Source organism: Salmo salar, chromosome ssa20 (genome assembly GCF_905237065.1).
Source record: "Salmo salar chromosome ssa20, Ssal_v3.1, whole genome shotgun sequence".
In the NCBI taxonomy this organism is placed as follows: domain Eukaryota; kingdom Metazoa; phylum Chordata; class Actinopteri; order Salmoniformes; family Salmonidae; genus Salmo; species Salmo salar.
In genome coordinates, this window is record NC_059461.1 from 35,773,640 (window position 1) to 35,793,979 (window position 20,340).

The window sequence follows — 20,340 nt, forward strand, 5'->3', positions numbered from 1 at the left end:
TTACAATTTCAGTTCGACTCATAGACTATGTCTGCCGTTGACAGAGTAAAAGCTTATCGTCATCATGTGAATACATTTTTCTGATAAGAGAAAATCATACTGTAAATTGGTATCCTTTGAATCGTACCAACATAATAATTAATCCAGACATTAACAGACCTTTGAAATGAAAAGAGGCCCTTTGGAAGTCAAAGTATTTATTTTCAGCACCACTTTAGTATCATTCTCTCTTAGATCGATAATCATGCAGCACCTAATTTCAGTCGGAGCACATACTGTACTGAGTGCATGAATATTTTAGTTTATGATCAAAATGGCACCCTATACTCTATATCCTTCAAACTCAGGTCCACTGATTTTTTTATTGTTCCCCTCTAATCAGGGACTGATTTAGACCTGGGACACCAGGTGGGTGCAATTTATTATCAGGTAGAACAGAAAACCAGCAGGCTTCGGGGCTCATTGGGAAAGAGTTGAATACCCCTGCCTTATATCATGCACTACCTTTGAGTCCCTGGTCAAAAGTAGTGCACTATATGGAATAAAGTGCCATTTGGGATGCAGACCCACTAAGTCCCATTCCATCAATAGGCTACTGACGTAACAATTTCTCACACTTCGACAGCAACGTATCAAGCGGCACTTGAGAGGAAATGCAAATTCTTCCCCCTGGAGTTGATGTCTGCGCTGAAATCTAATTAGCACAATAATTTAATCGCTGACTTTAAGCTAGAGACTTCCGGGTTTTTGCATGGGCTGCGCATCTCAATCCACTGACTGCGCCGGTGTTGGCCATACGGCTCTGCAGTGGAAAACGACAGACTTACAATGTGTTTGTGAGACCAGGACACAGGTCTTCTCATGGAAATGTCCGTAAAGTCAGAATGTTTTGAGCTAGTAAATATTTGGGAAGCTGAGACTCTCACAAATACAAACGTGTCATCGATTTTGGTCCTTCGGCGTACCAACTCTGTACAGGTCTTCTCACAAAAAGTCTGTAAAGTCGGAACAGTTTGTGCTAGAAACGATTTGGACCCAGTTCTGAAAAGCGGAGACACAAGCTTCACAGTACTGGTCCCAAGGTCATCCGGTAATTGGAAGTGAACAGGGTCTTTCAATAAAAAAAAAATGACCCGTAGCTTTCCTATATTTCTAAAATACAGGAAACATACTTCAAAACATACTTCCTTTTGATTTATTTTTGGACTATCTCAACTCAAATCAACATTTAGTGGTCAAGTAAACAGATTTGCAGATGTTATCACAGGTGCAGCAAAATTATTGTGTTTAATACCTGTCACACCTGCTCCCGCTCCCCCTTTCTGGCACTCGAAGGCTGCCCTTCATTACGCCCACCTGTCACAATCATTAACCACCGCTGCGCAATATTGGACTCACCTGGACTCCATTCATTTCTTAATTACCCCCCTTTATCTGCCTGCTCCTCACATTATTCCCTGTGTCAGCATTGATGTCGTTATTTTTCCCCTGTCCAGACGCTGTTCCTGTCCTGTTTCATGTCCGTTGTTCATTAAATTTTCTCCTTGTACCTGCTTCCCGTCTCCAGCATACAGTTTTCATAAACAATATGCACATAATCCATACAAATAAAAATATCAGAACGAGCAATGTCAGAGACTGGTTTTGCAATGTCTTTTTTTGCCATGTATGAATGTGTTATTCAATGTGTTTCTATGGGCTAATAGCAGTAACACCAAATTCAATGTTTCATCAAATAATAAAAACACATTTTTTGCTGATACCTACAGGGGTCCTAAAATTCTAAATCAAATAGCTAGATGGTATATGGTATGACCATCTCAAAACAACTCATCTGTTAGCTTAGTATCTGCTAGCTTAGTAGATATTGCTATCTAGAGGCTTAGACAGGGATTATACTGGGAGATCTAATCAACATCGTAATCCACCTAATAGCCCCATTTAATCTCCTAATTGGATTTCTGCCAATAATCAACTGGGGGAGAGAAGATACTTGATTTCAAAACACTCCCAGTAGCCGACACAACTATCTGTCACATTTTGACTATCTGCTATGCTAGGCTCGTTCCACTACCACATGGCTAGGAAACTTGTATCTTGTTTCAATTGAGACTTGCAATGCTGCTTCTCCATGGTATGAGTTTAGTTTAGAGGTGTCTCTGACAACACTACTTGAAGAGCCAATATACAATAGAAGCTCTAGAGGCCTGGCTTTTGAGGCTAGTGTGGGTTAGATACTGGTGACTGATGTCAGCTTGTTTACTTTTCACCAATACATACTGTATGTCCACATGAACAAATAACAAACACACAACCACTGTCTTTATTTTTTATTTTCATACCCCTACTACACCATGGAATCATTGTTTAGGGAATCCTTTTATTATTTTCCAAGGGGAAATTCAATCTGTATTCTGTAGCTACTATTTGCCCCCGAGTGTCTGTAGCCTCGCTCTTTATCTCAATTTCTTTCGCACCTGTTTCGCACCTCACTTTCTTTCTCTGTGTTCTACCTGCCTTTGTTGTGAATGTCTTTAGGCAATAGCAGGCAAAACTGGAAGATGGTATGAATGAATTAGAGAGGCACAAATCCAATGATCCGGCAATAACATCTAAACCACCAAAGCCCCCTACAATAAAAGGAAAAATGCAATCAAGCAAAAGGAAGATTCTGCCGTCAGGGTGCTCTCATCTCATAGAGAGCTCCCCATGGTATACAGTGAGGGAAAAAAGTATTTGATCCCCTGCTGATATTGTACGTTTGCCCACTGACAAAGAAATGATCAGTCTATAATTTTAATGGTAGGTTTATTTGAACAGTGAGAGACAGAATAACAACAAAAAAATCCAGAAAAACGCATGTCAAAAATGTTATAAATTGATTTGCATTTTAATGAGGGAAATAAGTATTTGACCCCTCTGCAAAACATGACTTAGTACTTGGTGGCAAAACCCTTGTTGGCAATCACAGAGGTCAGACGTTTCTTGTAGTTGGCCACCAGGTTTGCACACATCTCATGAGGGATTTTGTCCCACTCCTCTTTGCAGATCTTCTCCAAGTCATTAAGGTTTTGAGGCTGACGTTTGGTAACTCGAACCTTCAGCTCCCTCCATAGAATTTCTATGGGATTAATGTCTGGAGACTGGCTAGGCCACTCCAGGACCTTAATGTGCTTCTTCTTGAGCCACTCCTTTATTGCCTTGGCCGTGTGTTTTGGGTCATTGTCATGATGGAATACCCATCCACAACCCATTTTCAATGCCCTGGCTGAGGGAAGGAGGTTCTCACCCAGGATTTGATGCTACATGGCCCCGTCCATCGTCCCTTTGATGCGGTGAAGTTGTCCTGTCCCCTTAGCAGAAAAACACCCCTAAAGCCTAATTCCACCTCCATGTTTGACGGTGGGGATGGTGTTCTTGGGGTCATAGGCAGCATTCCTCCTCCTCCAAACATGGCGAGTTGAGTTGATGCCAAAGAGCTCCATTTTGGTCTCATCTGACCACAACACTTTCACCCAGTTGGCAAACTTCAGACAGGTATGTATATGTGCTTCCTTGAGCGGGGGACCTTGCGGGTGCTGCAGGATTTCAGTCCTTCACGGCGTAATGTGTTACCAATTGTTTTCTTGGTGACTATGGTCCCAGCTGCCTTGAGATCATTGACAACCGTTCTCATGATCATTGCAACTCCACGAGGTGAGATCTTGCATGGAGCCCCAGGCCGAGGGATATTGACAGTTCTTTTGTGTTTCTTCCATTTGCGAATAATCGCACCAACTGTTGTCACCTTCTCACCAAGCTCCTTGGCGATGGTCTTGTAGCCCATTCCAGCCTTGTGTAGGTCTACAATCCTGTACGTGACATCCTTGGAGAGCTCTTTGGTCTTGGCCATGGTGGAGAGTTTGGAATCTGATTGATTGATTGCTTCTGTGGACAGGTGTCTTTTATACAGGTAACAAACTGAGATTAGGAGCACTCCCTTTAAGAGTGTGCTCCTAATCTCAGCTCGTTACCTGTATAAAAGACACCTGGGAGCCAGAAATCTTTCTGATTGAGAGGTGGTCAAATACTTATTTCCCTCATTAATATGCAAATCAATTTATAACATTTTTGACATGCGTTTTTCTGGATTTTGTTGTTGTTATTCTGTCTCTCACTGTTCACATAAACCTACCATTTAAATTATAGACTGATCATTTCTTTTTTCAGTGGGCAAACGTACAAAATCAGCAGGGGATCAAATACTTCTTCAGAGGGTCCAACACCCTTGCATAATATCCACATCAACAGATGGGAGGAGATGTGTCCCGGTGGCAGACCTGGGTTCCAATACTTATTTCAAATAGTAAATATGAAACATGGGTTTGGGACAAGATACCCCCCATGGCTATCCAACTCGATGGATTCTCCATTCACCAAGCGGATAGGAAATTGGATACAGGGAAATTGAGAAGGGGAGGGATATGCCTTTTCATCAACAGCAAATGGTGTGCTGACTCTAACGCAGTGGATGTCTCGACCCATTGTTCACCCATCTTGGTATACCTCATGGTCAAATGCCAGCCCTTCTACATTTCAACAGTTTTTTGCTGTTTTCGTGACTGTTATACATTCCACGTCATGACAAAAATAACAACAAGCTGGCACTTAACGAACTGTACGAGGCTATAAACTAGCAGGAAATATTGCACTCAAAGGCTGCTTTTCTTCTTGCCGGTGATTTTAATTCCACGTCATTAAGACACGTGATGAAAACTTCCATCAACACGTCTCCTTTGCCACAAGGAACGATAAAGTTCTAGACCACTGTTACTCTACCCGTAAGAAAGCATACAAGGCACTCCCTCGTCCCCCCTTCAGCAAATCAGATCATGACTCTATTCTCCTGCTTCCTGTCTACAAGCAGTACCTCAAATAGGAAGTACCCGTGACGCACTCTGTTGAGAAATTCTCCTCCGAATCAGAGGCTACGCTACAGGACTGCTTTGCTAGCACATCAAAGAGCTAACCATCACCGCCACCAGCTTCATTAGGAACTGCATCGCCGACGTTGTCCCCACAGTGAAGGTTCGCTGCTTCCCCAATCAAAAGCCCAGGATTAATACAGAGGTTGACGCTAAGCTAAAGGAAAGGGCTATCACACACAAGGGTATTGCAGACAACCCCGAGGCTACGGCTGACGAAATGAACATGTACAAGAAGTCCCACTCCAACCTCCCCAGAGCCATCAAACAAGCAAAAGGACAATAATGGAACAAGGTAGAATCTATTACATAGGCTCTGCCACCAACCACATGCGGCAGGGGCAACACTCTATTACGGATTACAAAGGAAGACACAGCCATGATCTGCCCAATGATGCCTCTCTACCAGGCGGGTGTGTGCTTAGTCCCCTCCTGTACTCCCTGTTCACCCACGAATGCGTGGCCATGCACTACTCCAACACCATCATCAAGTTTGTTGACGACACAACGGTGGTAGGCCTGATCATCGGCGACAATGAGACAGCCTACAGAGAGGAGGTCAGTGATCTGTCAGTGTGGTGCCAGGACTACAACCTCTCCCTCAGATTCAGTAAGAACAAGGAGATGACCGTGGACTACAGGAAACAGAGAGATGAGCACGCCCCCATCCACATCACTGGGGCTGAGCTCCCTGACATCCAGGATCTCTATACAAGGTGGTGTCAGAGGAGGCCCCTAAAAATTGTGACGCCAGCTACCCAAGTCATAGACTGTTCTCTCTGCTACCGCATGGCAAGCGGTACCGATGCACAAAGTCTGGAACCAACAAGATCCTGAACAGCCATAAGATAGCTAAATAGTTAACCAAATAGCTACCCTGACTATCTGCATTGACCCCTTTTTGACTCATCACATACGCTGTTGCTACTGTTTACTATCTGTCACTTTATTCCTAGTTATATGACCATATCTACCTCAATGACCTCGTACCCCTGCACATCATCTTGGTACTGGTACCACGTGTATATAAAGAAGTTATCGTTACTCATTGTGTATTTATTATTACTTTTATTATTTCATTCTTTACTTTTTGATTATTTTTCCATTTCTTCTTTCTTTCCGCATTATTGGGCCTGTAAGTAAACATTTCACTGTTAGTCCACACCTGTTGTTTACGAAGCATGTGACAAATAACTTTTGATTTAATTTGACACTACACACACACGCTGCTACTACTCCTGATGCCTAGTCAACATACCCCTATACCTATCAACCCCTACCACTCCAGTATTCCTGCATAATATAAATATGGTATTGGAACTGAACCTGTAAATAGCTTACTTACTTCTCGTGTTCTTATTATTTATTTTTCTTGTGTTTTTGTTCTACTTTACTTTAATTTATAGTACTAAATATTGATATTGATTACTGCATTGTTGTGAAAAGAGCTTCCAAGAAAAGCATTGCGCTGTACTGGTGCACGTGATAATAAAACTTGAAACAAAACATTGGCTATAGCCTGTCTGGAGTACCAAATGGATGGGGTTTACAGTTTTGGGACTATTCTATTGGTCAATTAAGCAGCAAGGTCAGTCAAGCACATACAGTTGAAGTCAGAGGTTTACATACACTTAGGTTGGAGTCATTAACTCTTACATCTAGATGTGCCGCTAGCGGAACGCCTCGCCAATATCCAATGATAGAGTGTGGCGCGAATTACAAACACCTCAGAAATCCAAATACTTCCATTTTTCAAACATATGAGTATTTTACACCATTTTAAAGACAACACTTTCTTTTATCTAACCACATTGTCCGATTTCAAAAAGGCTTTACAACGAAAGCAAAACATTAGATTATGTCAGGAGAGTACCCAGCCAGAAATAATCACACACCCATTTTTCAAGCTAGCATATAATGTCACAAAAACCAAAACCACAGCTAAATGCAGCACTAACCTTTGATGATCTTCATCAGATGACACTCCTATGACATTATGTTATACAATACATGCATGTTTTGTTCAATCAAGATCATATTTATATCAAAAACCAGCTTTTTACATTAGCATGTGACGTTCAGAACTAGCATACCCACCGAAAACTTCCGGTGAATTTACTAAATTACTCACAATAAACGTTCACAAAAAACATAACAATTATTTTAAGAATTATAGATACAGAACTCCTTTATGCAATAGCGGTGTCAGATTTTAAAATAGCTTTTCGGTGAAAGCACATTTTCCAATATTCTGAGTAGATAGCCCAGCCATCATGGCTAGCTATTTTGACACCCACCAAGTTTGGCACTCACCAAACTCAGATTTACTATAAGAAAAATTGGATTACCTTTGCTGTTCTTCGTCAGAATGCAATTCCAGGACTTCTACTTCAACACCCAATGTTGTTTTGGTTCCAAATAATCCATAGTTATATCCAAATAGCTGCGTTTTGTTCTTGCGTTCAAGACACTATCCGAAGGGTGATGCGCTGGCGCGTATCGTGACAAAAATGTTAAAAATATTCCATTACCGTACTTCGAAGCATGTCAAACGCTGTTTAAAATCAATTTTTATGCGATTTTTCTCGTAAAATAGCGATAATATTCCGACCGGGAGACCTTGTTTTCGTTAGAACACTGAAAATAGAAAATGGAGTCTTCACATGCACGCGCGCGCCCGTGTCATTGTTCTCAGAACGACCACTTTCCAAAAGCCCTACTGTTTTTCGCCCAGGGACTGCAGAGTCATCATTCCCCGTTCTGGCGCCTTCTGAGAGCCTATGGGAGCCTTGGAAAATGTCACGTTACAGCAGAGATGCTCTATTTTCGATAAAGAGGCCATAGAATGCCTAGAAATGGTCAGAGAGGGCACTTCCTGTATGGAATCTTCTCAGGTTTTGGCCTGCCATATGAGCCTGCCATATTCAAACAGTTTTAGAAACTTTAGGGTGTTTTCTATCCAAATCAAATAATTATATGCATATTCTAGTTTCTGGGCAGGAGTAATAACCAGATTAAATCGGGTACGTTTTTTATCTGGCCGTGAAAATACTGCCCCCTATCCTAAACAGGTTAAAACTAGTTTTTCAACCACTCCACAAATTTCTTGTTAACAAACTATAGTTTTGGCAAGTCAGTTAGGACATCTACTTTGTGCAAGACACAAGTAATTTTCCAACAATTGTTTACAGACAGATTATTTCACTGTATCACAATTCCAGTGAGTCAGAAGTTTACATACACTAAGTTGACTGTGTCTTTAAACAGCTTGGAAAATTCCAGAAAAAGATGTCATGGCTTTTGAAGCTTCTGTTAGGCTAATTGACATCATTTGAGTCAATTGGAGGTGTACCTGTGGATGTATTTCAAGACCTACCTTCAAACTCAGTGTCTCTTTGCTTGACATCATGGAATAATCAAAAGAAATCAGCCAAGACTGCAGAACAAAAATTGTAGACCTCCACAAGTCTGGTTCATCCTTGGGAGCAATTTTCAAATGCCTGAAGGTATCACGTTCATCTGTACAAACAATAGTACGCAAGTATAAACACCATGGGACCACGCAGCCTTCATACCGCTCAGGAAGGAGGCGCATTCTGTCTCCTAGAGAGGAATGTACTTTGGTGCGAAAAGTGCAAATCAATCCCAGAACAACAGCAAAGGACCTTGTGAAGATGCTGAAGGAAACAGGTACAAAAGTATCTATATCCACAGTAAAACGAGTCCTCTATCGACATAACCTGAAAGGCAGCTCAGCAAGGAAGAAACCACTGCTCCGAAACCGCCATAAAAGAAGCCAGACTACAGTTTGCAACTGCACATGGGGACAAAGATCGTACTTTTTAGAGAAATGTCCTCTGGTCTGATGAAACAAAAATAGAAATGTTTGGCCATAATGACCATTGTTATGTTTGGAGGAAAAAGGGGGAGGCTTGCAAGCCGAAGAACACCATCCCAACCATGAAGCACGGGGGTGGCAGCATCATGTTGTGGGGGTGCTTTGTTGCAGGAGGGACTGGTGCACTTCACAAAATAGATGGCAACAGTACAGGCAGGGAAAAGGCTAGTAACGTCGTCCGAGAGATCAGGCAATAGGTTGATAACAGGAAATCCGATAGGCTAAGGTATAGGCAGGGAATAGGCAAAAGGCGTCGTTAGTGAGGCAGGCCAAAACTAACATACACGGGATGATTAAAGTACAGGAAAAACAGAGCTCAGAATAGAACTGTGTCACAAAATAAACAATACCTCACAATGATGGGGTGCAAAGAACTGAACTAAATAGTTTGTGATAATGACATAGAGGTGTGTGAACAGGTGATCAGAAATCAGGTGATTAGGATCTGGAGAGTGAGCTGCGTTCAGGGGATCTACGTGTTTGAGAGTGTGAGTTGGAAGCAGACGTTACAATGTGGAGGCCAGGTCATCTGATGCAGCACTCCATCACTCTCCTTCATGGTCAAAAAGCCCTTACACAGCGTGGAGGTGTGTTGTGTCATTATCCTGTTGAAAAACACATGATAGTCCCACGAAGCACAAACCAGATGGGATGGCGATTCGCTGCAGAATGCTGTGGTAGCCATGCTGGTTAAGTGTGCCTTGAATTCTAAATAAATCACTGACAGTGTCACCAGCAAAGCACCCCCACACCATCACACCTCGTCCTCCATGATTTACGGTGCAGAGATCATCCGTTCACCCACTCTGCGTCTCACAAAGAAACCAAACATCTCAAATTTGGGCTCATCAGACCAAAGGACAGATTTCTAATGGTCTAATGTCCATTGCTCATATTTCTTGGCCCAAGCAAGTCTCTTCTTCTTATTGGTGTCCTTTAGTAGTGGTTTCTTTGCAGCAATTCAACCATGAAGGCCTGATTCACACAGTCTCCTCTGAACAGTTGATGTTGAGATGTGTCTGTTATTTGAACTCTGTGAAGAATTTATTTGGTTGCAATTTCTGAGGCTGGTAACTCTAATGAATGTATCCTCTGCAGCAGAGGTAACTCTGGGTCTTCCTTTCTTGTGGTGGTTTTTATGAGAGCCAGTTTCATCATTGCGCTTGATGGTTTTTGCAACTGCAATTGAAGAAACTTTCAAAGTTCTTGAAATTTTCCGGATTGACTGACCTTCTGGCATTAAAGTAATGATGGACTGTCGTTTCTCTTTACTTATTTGAGCTGTTTTTGCCATAATATGGAATTGGTCTTTTACCAAATAGGGCTATTTTCTGTATACCACCCCTACCTTGTCACAACACAACTGATTGGTTCAAACACTTAAGGAAAGAAAATCCACAAATGAACTTTTAACAAGGTACACCTGTTAATTGAAATGCATTCCAGGTGACTACCTCATGAAGCTGGTTGAGAGAATGGCAAGAGTGTTCAAAGCTGTCATCAAGGCAAAGGGTGGCTACTTTGAAGAATCTAAAATAAAAAATATATTTTGATTTGTTTAACACTTTTTTGCTTACTATATGATTCCATATGTGTTATTTCATAGTTTTGATGTCTTCACTATTATTCTACAATGTAGGAAATAGTAAAAAATAAAGAAAAATCCTTGAATGAGTCGGTGTGTCCAAACCTTTGACTGGTACTGTAAGTTATTATAAATGATTCCAAATAGTATTTCAACCCAGGTCTGTCTGGTGTTGCGTGGCTGGGTGCAGAGAGAGGAAATGCTGATTGATAGAGAGGGTTTATATTCCTTTCCGGAGACAGAAAAATGTAGCACCCCGTGTGTGTTATGTGAACGTGTCTCTGGACAGATCAGCTACAGACCTACAGTATATACAGGTATAGGATTTATTCATCTGCTCTTTAGTCACGTGTGTGGCTATGTGTTTGCAGTCCTCATTTTACATTTTTTATTTAAACCATTTTTTTTTTTTCATTGAGATAACATCTCTTTTCCAAGAGAGACCTGGTCCAATAGCAGCAGGGGGAAAGACGTTTCAAACAAAAAACGTACATACACTAACACAACATTAAACAAAACTATAAACACACATACAGTACAACAATTACATATTACGTAAAAAAACACAGAAGTCTTGACTAAAAAAACAGCTGTCCTAAGGACAATTACACTCTTCTATGATATATACATCGATCAAGTGTTTAAACTCCACCAACGAAAGTAGATCATCAAATTTTAAAATGTTCAGGAGAGAAATCCAGGACCACAGAGCTGGGTAACTTAAACTATTTCTGCCATGACCTGTACTAATTGTTGGTACTGTTAGAAGCAAATGAGAATGGGACCGTAATTTATATTTATTTACCGACCTGATTAAAAAAAGAACAGAGATAAAATTACATTTTACCCAATATGGCCCTATAAATCAGAGTATACCAGTGTTTAAGCCTACGCAAGGTCAATGACGACCGGCCCACAGTGCTGTAGAGATCACAATGATGTGTTAGATGTTTTTGATTTGTAATGAACCTGAGGGCTGCATGATACACTTAATTAATCAAGTGCTCTCAGGGGAGTGGTTGAGGCCTGCATATACAGTTGAAGTCAGAGGATTTCATACACCTTAGCCAAATACATTTAAACTCAGTTTCACAATTCCTGACACTTAATCCTCGTAAAAATTCCCTGTCTTAGGTCAGTTAGGATCACCACTTTATTTAAGAATGTGAAATGTCAGAATAACAGTAGAGAGAATGATTTATTTCAGATTTTCTTTCGTTCATCACATTCCCAGTGGGTCAGAAGTTTACATAGACTCAATTAGTATTTGGTAGCATTACCTAAAAATTGTTTAACTTGGGTCAAACGTTTTGGGTAGCCTTCCACAAGCTTCACACAATAAGTTGGGTGAATTTGGGCCATTCCTCCTGACAGAGCTGGTGTAACTAAATCAGGTTTGCAGGCCTCCTTGCTCGCACACAGTTTTTCAGTTCTGCCCACACATTTTCTATAGGATTGAGGTCAGGGCTTTGTGATGGCCACTCCAATACCTTGACTTTGTTGTCCTTAAGCCATTTTGCCACAACTTTGGAAGTATGCTTGGGGTCATTGTCCATTTGGAAGACCCATTTGCGACCAAGCTTTAACTTCTTGACTGATGTCTTGAGATGTTGCTTCAATATATCCACATCATTTTCCTCCCTCATGATGCCATCTATTTTGTGAAGTGCACTTGACCCTCCTGCAGCAAAGCACCCCCACAACATGATGCTGCCACCCCTTCACGGTTGGGATAGTGTTCTTCGGCTTGCAAGCCTCCCCCTTTTTCCTCCAAACATAACAATGGTCAGTATGGCTAAACAGTTATATATTTTTTTCATCAGACCAGAGGACATTTCTCCAAAAAGTATTTGTCCCCATGTGCCGTTGCAAACCATAGTCTGGCTTTTTTATGGCGGTTTTGGAGCAGTGGCTTCTTCCTTGCTGAGCGGCCTTTCAGGTTATGTCGATACAGGACTCCTTTTACTGTGGATATAGATACTTTCGTACGTGTTTCCTCCAGCATCTTCACAAGATCCTTTGCTGTTGTTCTGGGATTGATTTGCACTTTTCGCACCACAGTATGTTCATCTCTAGGAGACAGAATACAAGGTCTTGGCTGATTTCTTTTGATTTTCCTATGATGTCAAGCAAAGAGACATTGAGTTTGAAGGTAGGCCTTGAAATAAATCAACAGGTACACCTCCAATTGACTCAAATGATGTCAATTAGCCTATCAGAAACTTCTAAAGCCATGGCATAATTTTGGGGAATTTTCCAAGCTGTTTAAAGGCACAGTCAACTTATTGTATATAAACTTCTGACCCACTGGAATTGTAATACAGCAAATTCTAAGTGAAATAATCTGTCTGTAAATAATTGTTGGAAAAATTACTTGTGTCATGCACAAAGTAGATGTCCTAAACGACTTGCCAAAACTATGGTTTGTTAACAAGAAATTTGTGGAGTGGTTGAAAAACTAGTTTTAATGACTCCAACCTAAGTGTATGTAAACTTCTGACTTCAACTGTATATAGCATCACTAAAATCTAAAACCGCCAGTAATGTACATCGTACCAGCTCCTTCCGGGCCTCCAAAGAAAAACAAGCTTTATGCCGGTAATAAAAACCTATTCTCAGCTTGAGCTTCCTTATCAGGTTCTCTACATGAACAGCGAAGCTCAGCTTGTCATCCACCCACACACTCAAATATTTGTACACTTTGACTTGCTCATAGTATGTCCAGCCAATGTAGCAATTACATGATTAGTAACATGCCTGGCATTTGAAAATACCATGCCTTTTGTTTTACCCAAATTTAGAACCAGCTTTAAATCATACAGATTATGTTGTATGATGTTAAATGCTCTTTGGGCATTTTCAAAAGCTAAAGATAAACTACTACCACTTGAATAAATAACAGTATCATCTGCATAAAAATTAACATCTGCTGTTTCAATAAGATCCCCAATGTTGTTGATATACAAAATGAATAACAGTGGGCCCAAAATAGAACCTTGCGGAACACCTGAGCATACCTCTATGGACTCAGATTTACAACCATCCGCCATTACACATTGTGTACGATTTGATAGGTAATTTATAAACCAATCTAGAGCCTGACCAGTAATTCCCCAACATTTTAACCTTTGCACTAACACAGCTTTGTCCACAGTGTCAAATGCCTTTGACAAATCAATAAAGACAGACACACAATGTAACTTCTTGTCAAGAGCACAGTGGATGTCATTTAAAACCTTCAATGTTGCTGAAACAGTGCTGTGGCCAAACCTAAAACCTGATTGCATTCCATTTAAGATGTTATTTTCTTGGAAGTAGGCCTTTAGCTGCCTACTAACTAAGGACTCCAGCACCTTTGACAATTCAGACAATCTTGATGTGGGTCGATTGTTGTCAAGTAGCGAAGGATCTCCACCTTTCAGGAGAGGCAGTATAAAAGCAGATTTCCATAACTTGTGGATTTACTTAACATCAAGCATAAGGTTAAAAATACATGTTAAGGGGGGAGCAATGATGTCTGCAGCTAGGTGTAGGAAGCTGGGGTTTAGTTCATCAGGGCCAGGGGATTTTTTCCTATCAATTTCTTTCAGGGCTTTACGCACTTTTGAAACAGAGAAGGATGAAAATGAGAACCTGGTGAAGGAGTGAGTGCACAGGGGTGTCAGGTAAATTGATAGGGGGCTCAATTATACCTTTGACCTTTTCAAAAATACTCCCTGCATCTAAAAAATGCTGATTCAAGGCTTTCAGAATGGAGGTTCTCCCATTTACAATCTGTAATTTGCAAAAATACCAGAAGCATTAAAATAATGAGGAGTATTGTTTAAGATCAAATCAATCAAAGAGGATTTCAGAGGATATTTTATATTCAACCTAGTTACACTGTTGACAATCTGAGTGAGATTATATGTATTGCATAGAATTTTGAGTTGATCAGAGCTAGATGTTAACCAGTCCTGATTCAGATCACCCATCAGGACAAACTCAGAATTGACATTCTGTGATAACAATTCGAAAATACAATCCAGAGAGCCAACAGTAGCAGATGGAGGTCTATAACAACAAGATACAACAATATGTAAAGATGAGCCAAGGTTTAGGTTCAAAGACAGATATTTAAATTGCTTAGGTATAGTAACAGAAGTCAGAACAACCACCGAAAACTTTTCTTTTACGTATAGAGCAACACCACCACCCTTAGATTTGCGATCTGTACGAAAAACATTGTAACCATTTATGCCAATATTTTTGTCTGTAAAAGATTTTTTGAGCCAGGTTTCAGAAAGCATAAATACATCAGGGTCAGCAGTTTTTATCCATATATTCACAAAATCAAGCTTCGGGCAGAAGACTTCTTACATTCATATGCAAAAACTGCAGGCCACTCTGACTACTTAAAACCTCTTGGGGCTAGGTGGGACGCTAGCGTGCCACCCGTGGTGCACTCCATCAACAGCAGGTGCATTTCAAGAGCGGCAAATTTGAATCCAAATAAATGTCAAAATTCAAATTTTTCAAAAATACAACTATGTTACACCATTTGAAAGATAAACATCTCCTTAATCTAACCACGTTTTACGATTTCAAAAAGGTTTTACGGCGAAAGCATAAATTTAGAGTATGTTAGGACAGTACATTTACAAGAGTTGTGTGTAATGTTTTGTCAAGTCAAAGACAGGGTCACCAAAACCATAAAACCAGCTAAAATGATGCACTAACCTTTTACAATCTCCATCAGATGACACTCCTAGGACATTATGTTAGACAATGCATGCATTTTTAGTTCTATCAAGTTCATATTTATATACAAAAACAGCGTTTTACTATGGCATTGATGTTGAGGAAATCGTTTCCCTCCAATAACCGGCAGTCAAGTCAGCGTCAGAAATTAAATAATTAAAATTAGAAAACATTGGTAAAATATTATATTGTCATTTAAAGAATTATAGATTTACATCTCTTGAACGCAATCAACTTGCCAGATTTAAAAATAACCTTACTGGGAAATCACACTTTGCAATAATCTGAGCACTGCGCCCAGAAAAATACGCGTTGCGATACAGACTAGACGTCATGTTGGGGAGATCTAAAATCGAAAATACTATGTAAATAATCCATTACCTTTGATTCTCTTCATCAGATGTCACTTCCAGGTATCACAGGTCCATAACGAATGTAGTTTTGTTCAAAAAAGCTCATCATTTATGTCCAAAAATCTCCGTCTCGTTAGCACATGATGTAAGCCAGCCGGACTTCTCGTCATGAACGAGGGGAAAAAATATATTTCCGTTCGTTCAAACATGTCAAACGTTGTATAGCATAAATCATTAGGGCCTTTTTTAACCAGAACATGAATAATATTCAAGGTGGACGAATGCATACTCTTTTATAACGTATTGGAACGAGGGTACCCAACATGAAGTAGCGCGCCAGGTGTCTAATGGGACATCACCGTTCCATGGCTCTTGTTCGGTCAGATCTCCCTCCAGAAGACTCAAAACACTTTGTAAAGGCTGGTGACATCTAGTGGAAGCAATAGGAAGTGCCAAAATATTCCTAAACCCCTGTGTTTTTCAATGGGATAGGTTTAAAGTCAATACAACACATCAGGTATCCACTTCCTGTCAGAAAATGTCTCAGGGTTTTGCCTGCCAAATGAGTTCTGTTATACTCACAGACACCATTCAAACAGTTTTGGAAACTTTAGAGTGTTTTCTATCCATATATAATAAGTATATGCATATTCTAGTTACTGGGTAGGATTAGTAACCAGATTAAATCGGGTACATTTTTTTTATCCAGACGTGCAAATGCTGCCCCCTAGACCCAACAGGTTAATTCGGCAGGGGTAAGAATGTCAGGACCTGGGTTAGATTGCACATTTCCAGACAATAGAAGCAGCAAGATAATGGCTAGATCGGGGGTTACAACATTTGGATTTACAGACAGCACTTGAATGAGAATCCATAGTCACCAGAGTCTTTAACACCACATATTTCAGGAGATGTGTAAAGTCCAGAGACATGGTTAAGTACCAAGAGAACAGTCCTGACATGTGAGCGCAAGAGTCTGCTTTCTCCCATATTGTTTGGGAGAAATGTGCATAGTTCTCATGTGTATTTACGGAGCAAGCGTGTGGTTTCTCGCAAAACTTGAGGGAGAAACAGTCATATATTTCCTCAATCACAGAGCAACGGGCTGTAAAAGTATCGCCAACATTGTAAAAGCCAAGGGTAGACAACAGAAAAATGAACAACAGCAACATGTTAGTCTATTGCCCTAAGGGTCACTAAACAAGTAGTCCAACCGCAGATCAATAAAAAAAGGCAGCGATCATATGGTCCACCAGGGTCTGGTCTGGAGGTAGCACTGCCGCATTGACCCCAGACTTTATACGTTTGACCCCCAGCACTGGGGGTTCATTCCCCGCATACTCCTTACTTGTCTGCATTCACTTCCCTCTAACTCTCCCTATGTCATTCCTTCAAATGAACACATACAGAATGCTATTGTCCTTTTCTATATAAAGCAATCAGATGAAGATGGGTGAGAAAGATACAGATTCAGTGATTTGCCAAATCATGGTGACATCCCCTGAGAGTCAGGCTGAAATGAGTGGAAAGTGAATGAAGAATCACGGACACAGTAGTCTGACTGCCACAGCAGATGGTACGATTGGGTTAACATGCCATTTAATGTGCTTTGCAGTGCCAACGCTGCAAAGCATGGGCCTACCCTATGTTCACATAGACACGCACACACACACACGTACACACACACGTGCACACACACACAGTATCACACACACATGCTCTCTCATGCAAATACATACACACACATCGTCACCCCCCACGACTGTCAGTAAAGCATTGTTTTATTCCTCTGCCCGTTTTTAGGGTTGTTGTTGACACTTGGAAAACTGTTTTCTTCTGAGAACTCTAAAAAAGGTGGCAGGGCTTGTCAGTGTGTTTTGGTTTGGCAGGCTGAGGATCTGACTGTGTGTACATACTTATCAGGGTGTCTTCACTGGGAGACTGAGAGTCAGACAGCATTTTTGAATTTTGCAACACTGAATGTTTTAGCACCCACCACAAGCTGCTGGGGATATTATCCATCGTCGACACACACCCATGCAGATATACTCAGACAAGCAGACGCATGCACTGACAAACAGACACAAATACACACAAATGCATGCACACACACACACATTGACAGACGGAGGGAGGAGGTAACAGAGACGCTACTTGATAGACCTTACCAGTTACGTTTTGCATACAGGAGTGCATACATGATCACTGGCTCATTGAGTATGTAAAGATAATGTGTTCATGAAGAGACAGGATTCATTAGGCAAGTTAATTACAGTACGTGGTTGAATAATGATGAATGGAGAGCTGACTACTAGCTTAACCCTGTGTGTATAGTATTGCTCTGCTCACAAGCAGTGTGTGTGTGTGTGGGGGGGGGGGGGTTGCTCAAAAGTAGTGCACTACATAGGGAATAGGGTGCCATTTTGGCCAACATTGGGGGTAAATTCAGATCAGTGTGTTTTTGGAGCGTGTCTCTCTGTGACCTTTCAGCACCGGACATGGAGCCTGCTCTCCCTACTCCAATTCCTCTCAGGGGTCATTTCATTTTAAAACACTGCAAAGGTCAAGTTCATGCAGACTCTGCTGGTAGAAAAGCAGAGATATGCAGGCATTACAGACTATTACTGCTGGAGAACTAAGTCAGAGGACAAATCAGACAGCAGCATTGACATGAGAAGTGTTTTATCTCACAAACAGAAATGGAATTATAGCAGCCATGTGAGGGGTGAGTCTGTTTAAAAACAAAAGCCTGGAGATAAACAAAACAGTGAGGTCACACACACATGCACACATATACACACACACACATACACACACACACACACACACACACACACACACACACACACACACACACACACACACACACACACACACACACACACACACACACACACACACACCTGCATGCACACACACACACACAAAACAGTGAGGTCACACACACATGCACACATATACACTCGCACACACACACACACACACACACACACACACACACACACACACACACACACACACACACACACACACACACACACACACACACACACACACACACACACACACACACACACCTGCATGCACACACACACAGCTGTTTTTTTGTCCAGCCTCATGGGGGAATGAAGCCATCAGATTTATGAATATGGTGTTGCTATAGGTTGACAAATGACTACTACACCTGACCACCATACATTAATTATACTAATAACATACCACAGCCTCTGTCACCTCACATCAATACATAGCATGAACACATCTACTACATACATTATTATTAACATCAATTATCTACAGAAGTTGCTGATAGACATACCCTAAATAACCGTTGGAATTGCAGTGCACAAATGAAATATATATTGATTGGTTGGTTTGATCGATTTGATGAAGGATGTAGTAGTAGCGGCAGTAGCATCCCTCCAGAACCCATTTTGTATAATACATTACTAGCTATATAACATGTCTATGTAACCTATGTACAAATGTTATTGTCGTAATCCTAATATGTTATAACATAGTTATTAGGCTACTACTAACTTGGTGACTGGATTCAAGTGCTTTATTATTATTATTAAAGTGCATTTTTGTTCTGTTTGACTTATTGTCACCATAAACATACATTCTAGACTTTGGATTAAATTCACATTTGTTAGATCAGTGTGAAACATGAGAAGCTGCGCATTGAAACGTTTCCCCAAACAGAACTCACCTGTCCACCGCTATCGCAGTCATAGAGTATATACTAGCGAAGACAGCAGCGACGGGGAAGAAGTTGTGAAAGCGGCAGTACATCAGCCCGAAGTACCACTCGTTGTGCACGGAATAGATGAAGTTGATAACGGTGTTGAAGGCAGACATAGACGCTTCAGCAAACGCGAGGTTCAACAGAAAATAGTTGGTCACAGTTCGCATTCGTTTATGCGCCATAATAATCCATATTACTACGACGTTCCCCACCAGAGACACAGTAACCATGCAACTGTAGGCGAATGCCCATAGCACAATTCTCCAAACGGGTTGCACAAACTGGTTCCAGTCCTGATCAGTTCCATTGACCCCTGAAAAGTTGGTCCAATTGCTTGGCAATTGTAAATCAGTTGTGATGAACAAGGGGTCCATTTTTTTGGTGTTCTGCTGGTGACAATAATATAATTAGTCCATGCAACACTTATGAAATGTACACTAATCAACCAGTTACTGATTGAGTAAATGGTAACAAATCATCTTGGAGAATGCTTTCAATTTGAACTTTCTTCGTCATTGTCATCCTGACGAATTTGGCACCCCTAAATTAGACTGGTAACATGATGCAATGATCACTGAAGAAGCAGCTCACACACAGAAAATTTAGAATAACCCGCAGTTATTAAAAATGTAATTTGGATAAGAAAATGAATGTGTATTTAAGTTGACTCCACTCCGCGTAAAATGTAGGTGTTCCTTGGTACATGGCGTTCAACGGAGCACCCCTTCTCCACCGCAGCAAAAAGACACAGGACGTGAAAGGAGCTGTTCTTAGACTTGACTCCACTCTCCAGCGCTCTTGAGGTTCTCTCTCTCTCTCTCTCTCTCTCTCTCTCTCTCTCTCTCGCTGCCAAAAAAATTGGAAAAGGAGAAAGAGAGGGTTAGATTAGAGAGAGACTAAAATGAATGTTTCTCTCTTTTCCTTTCCCCAAATTGGTGTGAAAAGTGTAGAAGATATTTATACTGAGGTGAACAGCTTTGTGATATGTTTTGTTGGTTTTAGAAGCCTCTGAAAACGTACCTGATGGGCTTCTATTGCATGCGCCATAAGGG

General features: G+C 41.0%; 1 protein-coding gene across 1 annotated transcript in view; it reads right to left on the reverse strand.

Moving 5' to 3' along the window:
- The window catches only part of LOC106580554 (substance-P receptor-like), a 42,907-nt gene extending 22,894 nt beyond the window's left edge, over window positions 1-20,013 (reverse strand). Inside the window, exon 1 of the mRNA XM_045704199.1 lies at window positions 19,253-20,013. Coding sequence (XP_045560155.1) covers window positions 19,253-19,662 — 410 coding nt within the window. The 5' untranslated portion in view covers window positions 19,663-20,013. The remainder of the gene's footprint in view (window positions 1-19,252) is intronic.
- Window positions 20,014-20,340: the final 327 nt, after the last annotated feature.